Here is a 15,168-nt window from a genome sequence, read left to right on the forward strand (position 1 = left end):
AGGTCGTTTATGGTTCCATATAAATTTTTGAAATGTCTGTTCTATGTCTGTGAAATACGTCATTGGTATCTTAATAGGGATTGCGTTGAATCTATAAATTGCTTTGGGTGTTACGGACATTTTGATATTAATTCTTCCAATCCATGAGCACAGTATATGCTTCCATTTATTTGTGTCTTCCTTAATTTCTTTTTTCAATGTTGTATAGTTTTTTGTGTGCAGGTCTTTTACATCTTTGGTTAAAGTTATACCTAGGTACTTTATTTTTCTTGTTGCTATATCGAATGGTATTTTTTTTCTGATTTTTCTTCTTCTTCTATTTCATTGCTGGCGTACAAAAATGCCTTTGATTTCTGAATATTGACTTTGTATCCTGCTGTTTTGCCAAATTCACTTATTAGGTTGAGGAGTTTTTTGGTAGAGTCTACAAGGTTTTCTTTGTACACTATCATATCATCTGCAAACAGTGATAGCTTTACTTCCTCTTTTCCTTTTTGGATGCCTTATATGTCTTTTTCTTGCCTGACTGCTCTGGCTAGGACTTCCAATACCATGTTGAAAAGAAGTAGTGAAAGCGGACATTCTTGTCGTGTTCTTGATCTCAGTGGGAAGGCTTTTAGTTTTTGCCCGTTGAGTATGATGTTGGCTGTAGGTTTTTCATATATGGCCTTTATTACATTGAGGAATGCCCCATTTATCCCCTTTTTGCTGAATGTTTTGATCATAAATGGGTGCTATACCTTATCAAATGCTTTTTCTGAGTCTGTCGAGATGATCATGTGGTTTTTGTCTTTTCTTTTATTTATGTGATGTATTACATTTATTGACTTGCATATATTGAGCCACCCCTGCATCCCTGGGATGAATCCCACTTGATAATGGTGGATAATCTTTTTAATGTATTGCTGGTTGCGGGTTCCAATATTTTGTTGAGGATTTTAGCATCTATGTTCATCAGCGAAATTGGCCTATCGTTTTCTTTGTAGGGTCCTTACGTGGTTTTGGGATTAGGGTAACGCTGGCCTCATGAAAAGAGTCTGGGAGTCTTTCCTCCTCTTCGAGTTTTTGTAATAGTTTGGAAAGGACAGGGGTTAGCTCTTCCTTAAATGTTTTGTAAAATTCTGTGAATCCGTCTGGACAAGGGCTTTTGTGTGTCGGGAGCTTCTCGATTACTGTTTCCATTTCCCCAGCTGTTATCGGTCTGTTCAAGCTCTGTGTTTCTTCCTCCTTCAGTGTTGGAAGATGATACTTTTCTAGAAATTCGTCCATTTCATCGAGGTTTTCAAATTTCTTGGCATGTAATTGTTTATAGTAGTTTGTGACGATGCTTTTGTATTTCTGTGGTATCAGTTCTTTCTCCTCTTTCATTTCTGATATTATTGATTTGGGTCCTCTCCCTTTTTTTCTTGATGAGTCTGCTTAAAGGCTTGTCAATTTTTTTCACCTTTTCAAAGAACCAGCTCCTGGGTTGGTTGATCCTTTGAATTGTTCTTTTCATCTCTATGTCATTGAGTTCTGCTCTAATCTTGACTATTTCCTTTCTTCTATGTGCTCTGGGATTTATTTGTTGTTGTTTTCTCCAGTTCTTGAAGTTGTAGTGTTAGGTCTTATATTTGAAATGTTTCTATGTTTTAGGTAGGCGTGTATTGGTATGATCTTCTCTCTGAGGACTGCCTTTTCTGTGTCCCATAGGTTTTGGACTGTTGTGGGTTCATTTACATTTGTTTCCAGAAACTTTTTGATTTCTTCTCTCATCTCATTATTGACCCATTCATATTAAATGCTGGTTTAATAGTCTACTGTTCAGTCTCCATGAGTTTGCAAGTTTTTGAAGTTTCTCTTTGAGGTTGATTTCCAGTTTCAATCCCTTGTGGTCTGAGAAAAAGTTTGGTATTAGTTCAGTTTTCCTGAATTTGCTGAGGTTTGCTTTGTGTCCTCTCATGTGGTCTATCTTTGAAAAAGTTCCATACACATTTTAAAAGAATGTATATTTTGCTTCTTTTGGATGTAAGGTTCTGTATATGTCAGTTAAGTCCGTTTGATTCAATGCATCATTCAGCTCCACAATATCCTCATTGATGTTTTGTTTGCAGGATCTGTCCATTTTTGTCAGTGGGGTGTTGAAAGCCCCTACTATCAGTGTGTTGCTGTCTATGTCTTTTTTGAAGTCGTCCAAGATTTTCCTTATAAACTTGGGAGCCCCTCTGTTAGGTGCATATAAGTTTATAATGTTTATGTCTTCTTGATAGATTCTTCCTTGAAGTATTATAAAGTGCCCCTCTGGGTCTCTTGTTGTGGCCTTTGTTTTGAAATCTATTTTGTCTGAAATAAGTATTGCAACTCCTGCTTTCTTCTCTTGCCCATTTTCTTGGGATATTTTTTTCCATCCTTTTACTTCCAATCTGTGTAGGTCATTTGCTCTGAGGTGGGTCTCTTTTATGCACCATATGAGTGGGCCATGTTTTCTTATCCATTCAGCTATCCTGTGTCTTTTGATTGGGGCATTTTGTCCATTTACATTGAGAGTTATTACTGATAGAAACCTATTCATTTTTTTCTCTTTGTACCTGTGTTTTTCTCTTTCTCACTCTTTTCCTTCATCTTCTTAAACCAGTCCCTTTAGCATATCTTGTAGTGCTGGTTTGATAGAGATGTATTCTTTTAGCCTTCTTTTGTCTGGGAAACTCCTTATTTCCCCTTCTATTTTAATGGAGAGCCTTGCTGGGTAGAGCAGCCTTGGCTGTAGGCCCTTGCTTTTAATGACTTGGAATATTTGTTGCCATTCCCTTCTGGCTTGTAGTGTTTCTGTTGAGAAGTCAGCTCCTAAGTGTATTGGGGCCCCCTTGTATGTTACTTTCTACCTCTCCCTTGCTTCCTTGAGGATTCTTTGTCTTTGATAGTTGCCATTTTAATGATGATGTGTCTTGGAGTGGGCCTCCTTCGGTCCCTCTTAAGTGGGGTACTCTGTGCCTCCTCCATCCATGAGACCTTTTCTCTCCTCAAATTGGGGAAATTTTCCATCATTACTTTTTCAAAGAGGTTCTCTATCCTTTGCTCCTCTTCTTCTCCTTCTGGTATCCCTATTATGCAAGTATTATTACATTTCAGGTTGTCCTGCCTTTCCCTAATGCCTCTTCATTCTTTTTCATTCTTTTTTCCATTTCATGTTCTTTCTGGGAGCTTTTTTCTATCTTGTCCTCCAGCTCACTGATTTGATCCTCTGCTTTATCAGCTTGCTTTTGATTCCTTCTACTGTGTTCTTCAATTCAGAAATGGTATTCTTCATATCCTCTTGTGTCTTCTTGATAATGTCTGTGTCCTTTTACAGGTTGATATAGTTTGCTGTAAGATCCTGATAGTTTCTCTGCAGTTTCTCATAGTCGTCTTTGAGCTGGCTGAGCTCATTGAGCTTCCTTAGAGACATTGTTTTGAATTCAATATCTGATAGTTCCCTTGCCTCTATTTCATTTAGCTCTCTCTGTGGGGATTCCTCCTTTCTCCTCATTTGGGGGGAACCTCCTTTATTCACATTTTGGTGAGTCTATAAATTAATTAATTAATTAATTAATTAGTTTATATTTCTTCTGCTTCAATTGATCCGTCTAGATTTCCTGACTTTGTGGATTCAACTTCTATAGTAGTAGGCGGGTCTTTTATTTATTTATTCTTTACTTTTCTTTCTGGTTCTGCCCTGATGATGTCAGTTATTGACCATATGTAACCTTGAGTCATTTGTTTGAGCCTTCTAGGAATCTACTGCCTGTTTCTGACTCCTGCTTTGGGCAGGTCTGTGACCCCTTCAGCGAGAGATCCACTATTTCTGTGGATGGCTCTGCACTCTCACGCCGGTTCTTTGAGCACGCTCACCCCTGCCCAGGACCAGTGTGCTCACTTGACCTCGCATTCGTCTGGAGCCCAGCAGGAGCCCCTGCACTCATCAGTTTAGGGTGTTTTATTGTGTGCTCTCCCATCTTTTGGCTCTTTGGGGGCATGGCCTGCCCGCTCAAAATGGACACTTCAGAAATAGGAAGAAGTCAGCACTGGGACTGTGGTTAATCCTGTCTCCAGTCTCTCCCCAAGGGTCTCTGGGTGGCTCTGTTACTACTTTGACCAGGGATCCACTATTTCTGCGGACCACTCTGCACTCTCATGCTCGCTCCCTGAGCACACTTGCGGGCCATGGGAGACCACACCCGGGCTGTTGTACTCCCCGAACCTCATGTACTCGCCTGTCGCCTTGTGTGCGCCCCCTCCACAGGTCAGTTTAGGGCCTTCTATTGTGTGCTTTCCCCACTTTTGGCTCTTTGGGGGCGTGGCCTGCCTGCACAAAATGGAGACTACAGAAATGAGAAGAAGTCAGCTCTGGGACTCTCCAGTTAATCCTCTCTCCAGTCTCTCCCGAAGGGTCTCTTGGTAGCTCTGTGACCCCCTTTGGCTAGGGATCCATTATTTCTGAGGACCGTAATCGCGCGCCTGCTTCTGCCCCCGGGGGTGTGACCTCCCAGCACAAATAGGGACTACGGAATGGGGAGGGACTCTGCTCTGGGGATCTCAGATAATCCTCCAGTTCTTTCCCCAACCCCTCCATCTCCAATCTCTCCTCAAGGGTATCTATCCAGCTGTGTGTCCCCTTTGTCCAGGGATCCTCTATTTTTTCCAGCCAGTCTGCACTCAGTCCCTAACCCACATGCGCACAAGCTGTGTGCAGGGCATGCAAAAGGCAGGTATATTGATTGTCTTATACCTGGGCAAGGTGGTACCTGCAGAGTGGGAGGTGAGTTATCACCGGAGCTCCGCTGGCCACAGTTTCTGTTCTCTTCACAAAGTTTTCCTCGCCAATCTTTCCTCAGGCCCCAACCCACTCTCCTGCCGCCTCTACCCAGAGATCAAGGCAGGCGGCTGCCACTGCAAATTTTTGTGTTGGCCCTTTAAATGTCTCTGTGCATCCCCAGCCATCTGTCTCTGGCAGAGAGCGCCCCTAAGCTTTTCAGGGTTGCGTTTTGTCTGTGCGTTTTCCTGGTTTCAGCTGCTGTAGTGTATGGGTCCCTGTTTATGGTTCAGACCCCTTTCTTCTCAGGGGGATCTAACTGGCCATTTCAATGTCCCTCTGGTGCTGGTGCCCGTGGGTGCCCAGCCCACCCTCTCGAGCCTCCACTGCACTTCTCACCCGTCAGGATGTGTGAAAGTTGATTCCACTTTCTGTCTGCAGCTCCAAGGCTCCTCTCCCTCTTTCATTCTACTGTTTTCCAGGTGATTTCTCCAGTACTTAGTTGCAATTCCAGTTTGGTCTTGGGAGGAGGTCCGTGTGACTCCCATTCACTCCTCCACCGTCTTTTTCTCCTTTTTTGACCTTTATGTGAGAACTTGTTTTGGTCCTTTTTATACATTTTAATATCTTATTAATAATATCTCCTTAAAACTAGGCGTGGCTCAGGATAATTTGTTTCAGGTGAGACAGTCATACCTGTCCTAGAAATGTGAAGATGATGCAACCACTAACCCATTAAATTGCAGAAAATGAATAGGATTCCCATGTGGTTCCTCCTCTCTCCTTGCTCTAGGACTTAGAAAATCTTTGTCAAGAGTCCACTGAAGATACCAATTACTGTGTCAGTAACATGAGCTCAGCATCCATGTCACTGCCTGAAGAGACCCATGACTTCCACCCCATTTACATGGGAGCCTCGTCCGCTTTCTGTATACAGCTGTTTTGTATTGATGAGAAACATGAAGCAAGGCAAGTATTGATCCCCAGGTTGTCTGTTATGGTAAGATACTTACGGTGTTGGTGGCCCAACATTTTAATCTTTCAGAGCCAGTGGTTTCCAAACCTGGCCAAACATGGGAAGATGTTTTAAAAGCATGGGTTTCTTGGCTCCATTCCCAGAGTTGGGCTCATAGCACTGGGCTGCTCAGGGTCTGGCTTACCTATATAACAGCTGGGGATCTGGAAAATTATCACTTATATAACCATATACTGCTCCCCATTTTCTAAAGTTTTCATTTTGGAAGAACTTTGGATTTAGATGCTGCTTATCTGGAGGTTTTGTTTGTGTGTTTTTTTTGTTGTTGCTGTTGTTGCAAGTCACAGAAAATTCAACCCAATCTAGATTTGAAAAAAATGGAATGATTGCCTCACATAACAAAGAATAAGTCCCCTGGCTGGACTGATTATCCATATCGCTTGATTGAGGACTTAGATAACCTAATCGAAAACCAAGTTTCTCTTTCTCTCACCTCCCAGCTCTGGTTTCCTACTGCTGGCCCGATTGTCACAGCACTGTCTCCATATGGGGCTAAAAAAGTAGACCATGGGCTTAGGCTCTGCATCAAAAGCTCCTGAGGGGGACATTCTGGTTTGGGCTTAGATTTCCAGCCAAAGCCCCATTGGGCCTGATCAGGCTGTGTGTTCATTCTTGATCTTATGGCAGGGGCCAGGCTAGACAGCTTAGTCCCTTACCTCATGCTCCCCTCTGTATCAGGGGCTGTAGCTTCACCCAAAGGTAACCTGAGAAAGGGTTATTGGGACACCAAACAACAATCTAGGGCAGCTGTTAGAAGGAAGTTATGACACCTACTCAGATGATTCAACCATCCCACTTCCTGTCCCTCCAGAATACGCATTTGTTCAGCACTTGCTGCCCCTCGTAGTTTGGACATGGACCCGTGCCCTCAATGCCTATATTCCACACCTCCTTTGGGTGCCCACCTACTCCACCATTTTGTCCGCAGATGATCTTAAAGAGGAATAGACTGGCCCATTTGATAGACTGGAATGTTCTAGAATATCTTTTAGATGACCAAGAGCACTGCTGGACATTTCCTTTTAGAGGATGTATTTAAACAAATTCCCAGTATCCTAGCCTTACTTAGAACTATGTTTTACTTATACTTTTTTCCTCTTAAATTTTCAGTTTCTTTGGACATCTGGAAAGTTGAAAAGGGAAATTCTTTTATTTTAATTATATTATAGACATCTAAAAAGCCTATAAATCCTTCTAAATTTGTTGTATATATTTACTTTCCCCAGTGCATTCACATATGACTGTGCTTGGAATGTGATTTTTGAATTTTCTGACAGAAATTCAGTGACCTATTATGGTTTTCCTGTGAATATACATCTGCAGCTGGTATATCTTTTGCATATAAAAAAGATTAGCTAGTGATATGCCCACATCTATCCCCCGCCCCCACAACCCTCCCCTCCTCCAAAAAGGCAGGGATGGATCATGCCCACAGAATGACTATTTTGCTTTTTGAATGTGCAGAGATTATTAATTGCTATAATAGTAACTTCATATCTAGAAAAATACTTTATTACTGACATATGAAGCTTATGACTTTTGCAACTGATTAAGGTTCAGCTAGACACTAATTCTGAGTAGTGGTTGGCTAATCACTGCCTGAGGGGGAGGAAGTGGTAAAAAATCTTAACTATATATGGAACTGCTTTTGCTTGCAGGTCAATGACAACGCCTACCGTTTTTGTTTACAGGTCATTGGACTTTATGAATTTTATTTTCAGTCTCTTTCCTGTAAGTACATGCTGAATTTTGAGTAATGTAATTGGTTTTGTTAGCTAGAAAAGCAAAATGCTGTATTCATTGTTCAAATGTTTAAAATGCTTTGAATGTGGTTTCATCTGTTTCTATATTCTGATAATAAGGTTAATTGAGATGGCATGAACTTGTGAAAATAGAAATATTGTCATTTTTAATAATTTTTCAATCATGCTGCTTTAATAGTTTTCTTTCAATGCATAATTTCTTTTAGAGATAGCATGACCAGTGTTCTTTTTTTAAGAATCAAATTATTAATAGAATGCTAGTATAACATGAAAATGTCAGAAATTACACTGATGTGAATTAGACTATTGTATTACTTTATAGATTACATTAGCTCAAAAAATTCTGAGACCATTAAATTGCTTTTGTTAGGATAGGAAGGTGAGTACTGTGGTTGATTTTTCTGCTTGGTCCTGCCTGGCTTAGTGCCTGCTGTGTAGGAGGGGCTCCTCCCCCGAGGCAAACATCCAAGTGCAAATAAGATACTCCATTTCAGGGAGTCCTGGCCTCTTTCTCCATTTTTGTTTCATTATTGTTAAGGGATGGAGATTCTAACCAACCTATTATCACGTTATCAGGAAGAAGAAAGTGGGCAAGGGAGATAACTGAGGAACAAAGTGGATTTTTATAAAGACTTTTTGCATGCTGGCCTGTCAGTTAACAACTGTACTTCTTCAGTTGACTAATTACAAGCAAAGTGTCTACTGCTTTATTTTGCCTTGATATTCTTTATCCTGAAGCAAAAAAAAGAAATAATGGTTTAATTATCTTGCCTGAAAGCTTTGTGATCATAGATTGTATTTCCACATTTTTTAATATAATGAAGATTTACAATAATGTTTTCCATCATATTTTTTGAATTAATTTTAAGGCATTTTGAAGCTCATAAAGCAATGTATATTCCCCTAAAACAGGATTTACACAGTCGATTTCCCTCAAAGATGCCCCAAAGTAATTTCACTAAGTTTAATTCATTCCTATTTTGAAGAACATGTAAAGGCAGATCTTCAGCATTACAAATGCACTTTAAAAGGTAAAAGACATGTTTACTTTTAATTCTATTTTATATCAGGCTATGGGGAAACAGGAACAAAATACCTTCATTATGTCTTTCAAAGTGCTTCAGATTCAAGTCCAAGCAACTCATTATAGTCTCCTCCTCTCAGAGGAAGCCCACTAGGACTTGGCAGCCAGTCCTTATTTTCAGCTCCCAGTATTCAATAACTCAACACTAAAGTCTCCAAAAGGAGCCATGTTATTTTGCTGGAAAAAAGGAAGATTAAGTCAAACAATGGTTCACTACTTTGGGTTGCACAAATGTCCCCAGGGTTTTGCATTAGCACAAGTAATACCTTCACAAGGTTCAGAAGGAGGCCAGATCCCAAAGGGACAAATTAGCTTTGGGAAGAGCAGGCTGCTTCTGCAGGCACCTGGCAGATGATTAAGTGGGATGTGTGGAGCACAGACAGTCAGGGGTAGCAGTGTCCAAGAGACAGCAAATTTAAGCTGAATAAGTAGCTATTCTAAATGTTCCAGCAGCCACATTAAAAAAAAAAAAAAAAAGACACAGGTGAACTCAAATTTAATAATGTATTTTATTTAATGCATTATGTCTAAAATTTAATCATTTCAACATGTAATCAGAGTGAAAAACTATTAATGAGATATTTTACACTCTTTTTCTCAGTTCCTGAAATCCGGTGTATACCTTAAACTTACAATTTATATCAATACAATCAGTAACTTTGCATCAGTTGATCTGTATTTAGATTTTATTTTTTCTTTTTTTACTCTATCTTACTATTTATGGTATTACAGTTGTCCACAGTTTTTCTCCCTTTGACCCCCTCTATCCAGCCCCCCTCCCCACCTTCAGGCAGTTTCCTCATTGTTGTCCAAGTCCATGGGTCATGTGTATATGTTCTTGGGCTAATCCTTTCACCATCCATTTTTCATCTGGTCCCCACTTCCCCTCTGGCAACTGTCATCACTTGCGTCCATGTAACTGTCCTGTTCCTATTTTATTTGTTAATATATTTTGTGCATTACATTCTACATATAAGTGAGATCATATAGTATTTTTCTTTCACTGCCTGGTTTATTTCACTTATTTCACTTATAATAATATTCTCCATGCTGTTGCAAAAGGTAAGAGTTCCTTTTTCACTGCTGTGTAGTATTCCAATGTCTAGATGTACCACAGCTTTTTTATCCAGTCATCTACTGATAGGCACTTAAGCTGTTTCCAGATCTTGGCTATTATTAATAACACTGCTATGACCATAGGGTTGCATATATTTTTTGTGAATTGGTGTGCTGGATTGTTAGGCTATATTCCCAGAAATGGGATTATTGGGTCAAAGGAGGGTTCCATTTTCAATTTTTTGAGGATACACCATACTGTTTCCATAGTGAATGCACCAGTCTGCATTCCCACCAGTGGTGTACTAGGGTTCCCTTTTCTTCACATCCTTGTCAACACTTGTTGTTTGTGACTTATTGATAGTATCCAGTCTGACAGGTGTGAGGTGATATCTCATTGTAGTTTCAGTTTGCATTATTAGATGATTAGAGATGTTGAACATTTTTTTATGTCATTTGTATCCAGGTACTTTTTGATTTCTTACTTGATCTCATCAGTGAGCCATTCATTATTTAATAACATGCTATTTAGCCTCAATGTATTTGAATGATTTTTAGTTTTTTTAGTGAGAGTGATTTCTAGTTTCATGCCATTTTGATCCAAGAAAATGCTTGATATGATTTCAATTTTCGTGAATTTGTTATGACTTATTTTGTGTCCTACCATGTGGTCTACCTTTGAGAATGTTCCATGTGTAAATATCAATGAAATCCATTCCGTCTAGTGTGTCACTTAAGGTCACTGTTTCCTTGTTGATTTTTATTATTTATTTATTTTTTTGGCCTGGAGGATCTAGCCAGTGGTGACAGTAGGGTGTTGAAATCCCCTACAGGGACTGTATTGCTGTTGATTTTTTTTCCTTAAAGCCCACCTAGATTTTCTTTATATATTTAGGTGCACCTGTATTGGGTGATTATATGTTTATAATGGTTACATCCTTTTGTTGGATTGATTCCTTTAATATTATGTAGTGACCTTTGGTGTCTCATTTTATGGCCTTTGTTTTATAGTCTATTTTGTCATGTTTTTCTTATCCATTCAATTACCCCATGTCTTTTGACTGGAGCATTTAATCCATTTACATTTAAGGTTATTATTAATTGGACTTGTTCATTGCCCTTTTGTTCCTTTATACCTATGTTCCTCTCTATTACTTCTTCTTCTTAAAGTAGTCCCATTAACTTCTGTTGCAATGCTTGTTTGATGTTAATAAACTCCTTTCACCTTTTTTGAAGGATAGGGTGGTCTGGAAAGCTCTTTATTTTGCCTTCAATTTTAAATGATAGCATTGCTAGATAGAGTAGTCTTGGTGGCAGATCATTGCTTTTCATTATTTTGAATACTTCATGCCAATTCCGTCAGGCCTGAGAAATCAGCTTCCTTATAGGTAACTGACTATCCTTCTCTTGCTGGCTTTAAGATTCTTTCTTTGTCTTTAAATTTTGCCATTTAAATTATGATGTGTCTTGGTGTGTGCCTCTGCAATCATCTTGATTTGGACTCTCTGTACTCCTTAAACTTGTATGACTTTTCCTTTACCAGGTTACGGAATTTTTCTGTCATTATTTTTTCAAATGGGTTTTCTATTCTTTGCTCCTTTTCTTCTCTTTCTGGTATCCCTATGAATTGGATATTGTCATTTTTCTTGTTGTCCCAAAGTTCCCTTAAACTATCTTCATTCTTTTGAAGTCTTTTCTCTCTTTGTTGCTGTGATTGGGTGTTTTTTTCCTACCTTGTCTTCCAAATGGCTGACTTGATCCTCTGCTTCATCTAGCCTTCTTTTAATTCCTCTTAATATCATTTCAGATATTGCATTCTTCATTCCTAACTGCTTTTTATTCATGTTTTCTATGTCTTCTTTCATGCTGATGTAGTTCCCACTAAGTTCCTTATAGTCCTTACTAAGTTCCTTGAGCACCCTTATAACTGTTACTTTAAATTCTATGATAAATTGCTTGCTTCAATTTCATTTAGTTATTTTTCTAGGGATACCTCTTTTTCTTTCATTTGAGGGTTGTTTCTTTGTCTCACCATTTTAGCTGACTCTTTTTGTTTATTTCTACTTACTAGATAGATCTGCTTTAACTCTCTGTCTTTGTGGGGTGAGCTTACATGGTAGAAGTCCTGTGGGACTCAGTGGTGCAGTCCCCTTGATCTCCTTAGCTGGTTTCTCTAGGATTGCCCCTTGTGTGACTTATGTGGGCTCTCCTATGATATTTAGGTCTTGATTGTTGTTGACCCATTTGTTGGTGTGTTCTCTTCTCTGGCTGGCTGACTGAGAAGATCAATCCTGCCACATGTTGTATACTGTTGTACAGGTACTGGCAGAAAAAAAAAATACAAAAAACAAAACCCACACAAACAAAAACCCATTAACAACACAATATCAACAATGAAAGAGCAAAGAAAAGTGAAAAGACAAACAGAATATTATGGAAAAAAAAGATTACAAGAAGATCAATGGAAAGAAAAATGATAATGAGAAGATAGAGGGAGGAAAAACAGTAAAAGTAAGGAATAGAAACAGGTAATCACCACAAAAGAATAAAAAAAGGGAAAAATAAAATTTAAAAATATAAGAGAAGGAAGGAAGAGGGAAAAATGGAGTAAGAAAAGGGAAGAGAAAAATAAGAGATTTGAAAGAAAAAATAGAGGAAAAAATTTAAAAGAAAAAGTGATTAAAAAAGCTATGTGAAAGAAAAAAATGAAAAAGAATGAAGTGGATTTCATTTCAGCAGACTTTAATTCTTGTCTGCTATATTCTTCCTCGGGATACGACTCTGATGTTGTCTGAAGCTGATGTAAGCCAATGTCAGGTACTGTCTGTGTTTAGTTATAGGCAGCCTGTTTGAAGTTACAAGTGATCCACAGTTTGTGGCTCTCTCCTTTGGGCTTGGCTGCATTCGGGATGAGTCTTGCTGTTCTGCAAGGCTGGCTTTTTAATAGCACAGGGCCCAGAGTGGGTCAACTAATGACCAAAGGCACCACAGGATCAGTCTCCATCTTCCTCTACCTCCAGTCCTGCCATTAGTCTTAGTCTTGTTGCTGGCCAGTCTGTTTTTGAGAGGGCTTCTGGTGGAATCAGGAGAATGGGACTCCTGGATCTCCTGTGGGAGGTGCCATTCAGACTTCAGGGAAGATAGTAGGTATGTTCCCTTATCCCCATGACACCCATCTGAGTCTGTCCTGGATTATTTCCCTGAACTTGGCAGAGTGAAGCCCCTAGTAGGAAAGCAGGTAGGGCCTCCAGATCCCAGAGTTTGGGTCTGCTAGACACTGGGAGGGTGTTCCTATGCTCTCCCATGAGTGGGGAGCACCAGTCTGGTTTCCAAGAAAGTATGTGGAGTGGCCGTACCCTCAAGGCAGTCTCTGACACCTCTGAATCTGCCTACTTTGCTGTCTTCTCAGCAGGGGATAAAATTCAGGTTTGGGTAAAGTAAGAAAGAAAAAAATGTTTAAAAATTAAAAAATAAATTAAAAAAAGAAGGACGTGGGAGTGGGGTGGCAAGCAAGATTCCAGAGAGTGGGTGAGTGGGATTCCAGAAGATGGGGCTAGGAGGATCCAGAGGGTGGGGCAAGCAGCTTCCCACAGGTGGGGTAATTTTTTTCCCCTGGAAGGGGCTGCTCTTCTCAAGAAAAATGGCTCCTGCAGTATGGAGGTGGGTCCTAACACTGGAAACCCAGCAGCCATTTTCTCATGCCTTTCCCCCAAGCGTCCCACTCCAGGCTCTCCTTGAATGATTCCAAACCACACTGCCCTCCCTTTGTCTGAGCCCAAAGTGAGTGGCTGTGTACGTGAATGCTTTGTCTTGGCCCCTTAGAAAAAAAGAAAAGAAAAAAAGGAGAAAGTTCGTTTGTCTCCAGCGGCTCCCATCTCTTCTCTGGCAGGCAAAAACTTTATAGACTTTCACCACTGCATGGGCAGGTTAATGTGGCACTGGCATTCTGTGCTAGGGAGCCCAGTCTGGGGCCCAGGCTTTACTCCCCTCAGGGGTAAGCTCCCACGACGCTGCTGCAACTTTGGCCTGCCACCTGTGAAAGCGCTGCTGACCCCTAACCACATCCCAGTCTTTTCCACTGGTCTTGAGGTGGTTTCTGCCCATCCTTAGTTAAGTGTTGCCACTTCAGGTAATCTTAAGTTGTTTATTTCAAGTGTGTGTTTCCCTTTTAGTTTTATTTTCAGTTTGGTTCTTGGAAGAGGTGTGAGACAAATACTCCTACTTTGCCACAATCTTTGATTTTCCTGTAACTGGTTCTAGATTCATGGTGTCCTCTTTGTGGAATAGCTCAGCCTCTGGGCTAATTGATTATAGCGCTCAACCCTGACCCTGGCATGCAAATTGTTGTACAGCCGATGAGCAAACAAAACAAAACTGCAAACAGCTCAACAAGAAAGAGAAACAAACAGTAATGACAAAAAGAATCAGAAAAGGACAAAATAAAGAACAACTCACAAGAAAACAAACAAAAAAATTAACAAAATAAAGAAAATAGAAAACAGAACAATAGAAGACAAGAAACAAAAAGAACTGGAGAAGGATAAAAGAAACAAATGAGATTAAAATAAAAGGAAAGTAAAAGAAAAGAAAATTATAGTAAAAAATGATAAATGTATAGAGAAAGAGAAATAAAGAAAGCTGAACTAAAAGAGTAGAAAAGCAAAAAAACAGGAAGAAAAAAAATTAAAACAGAAAAAGAAATATAAAGTGAGACTAGGGAAGAGAATAAGAGCTATGGACCCTGAAGAGAAAAGAAAATAACAAAAAATAAAGTAGAAAAGCGAAAATGTAGAAAACAGTCAAAAAGAAAAAAGTGCGGTTTGCCTCTGTAGTTTGTTGTGCTTGTTGTGATCAGTCTCTAGATGTTTTCATTGTGGAGTTTCTTGTGTCTTGCTCTGATTTTTATGTAAGCTGGCCATTTGTTTGTCAGTCTTGGGCCTCTCGAGGTTTTCCGTTGCAAGCCAATGTCAGATGCTATACCCGCTGTAACTGCCAGGCCCTTGTCAAGTTTTTCAGGGCAGAGTTTCTAGTAAACCAGTGGGTGGGGCCTCCAGAATCTGAGGTTGAGTCTGCCTCAGCTCTCCCACTTTGAATGTCCACTGCTCTGAGTTGCTGCCCCTTCCCCACAGAAATGGGCTAAGTGGGGTAGCTGGTACCTGGAAAGGGTGATTCAAGCAGACTCAGGAGCGAGGGGTGCCCTCTCTCTGTAGGAGGCAGGATAGGCACTTCCTCTCCTTATCATTGCTGCTTGGGTTGAACTTGCCAGGGAGCTGGGCTCTGCTTTCCCATATGCAGCTGCAGTGCACAGCCCCTTCCCATCTGACTTCCCAATGGAAGGCTGCCTGGGAGATGCATGCAAAAATCCAGCTCTGCATGTCTTATTGTCACCTCCTCGCCTCACACTCAAACAGGAGGGGATCACACACACGCAAAAAACAAACAAACAAAACAAAAAACAAAT

The 15,168-nt window shown here is 40.1% G+C and overlaps 1 protein-coding gene across 1 annotated transcript in view; it reads left to right on the plus strand.

Moving 5' to 3' along the window:
• The window catches only part of CFAP61 (cilia and flagella associated protein 61), a 428,437-nt gene that overhangs the window by 147,001 nt on the left and 266,268 nt on the right, over positions 1 to 15,168 (plus strand). The window contains exons 10-11 of the mRNA XM_054574135.1: positions 5,562 to 5,737; positions 7,496 to 7,535. Coding sequence (XP_054430110.1) covers positions 5,562 to 5,737; positions 7,496 to 7,535 — 216 coding nt within the window. The remainder of the gene's footprint in view (positions 1 to 5,561; positions 5,738 to 7,495; positions 7,536 to 15,168) is intronic.

Source organism: Pteronotus mesoamericanus, unplaced genomic scaffold, assembly GCF_021234165.1.
Source record: "Pteronotus mesoamericanus isolate MK-2021 breed Mesoamerican mustached bat unplaced genomic scaffold, CSHL_Meso_final contig_25, whole genome shotgun sequence".
Taxonomy (NCBI): Eukaryota; Metazoa; Chordata; class Mammalia; order Chiroptera; family Mormoopidae; genus Pteronotus; species Pteronotus mesoamericanus.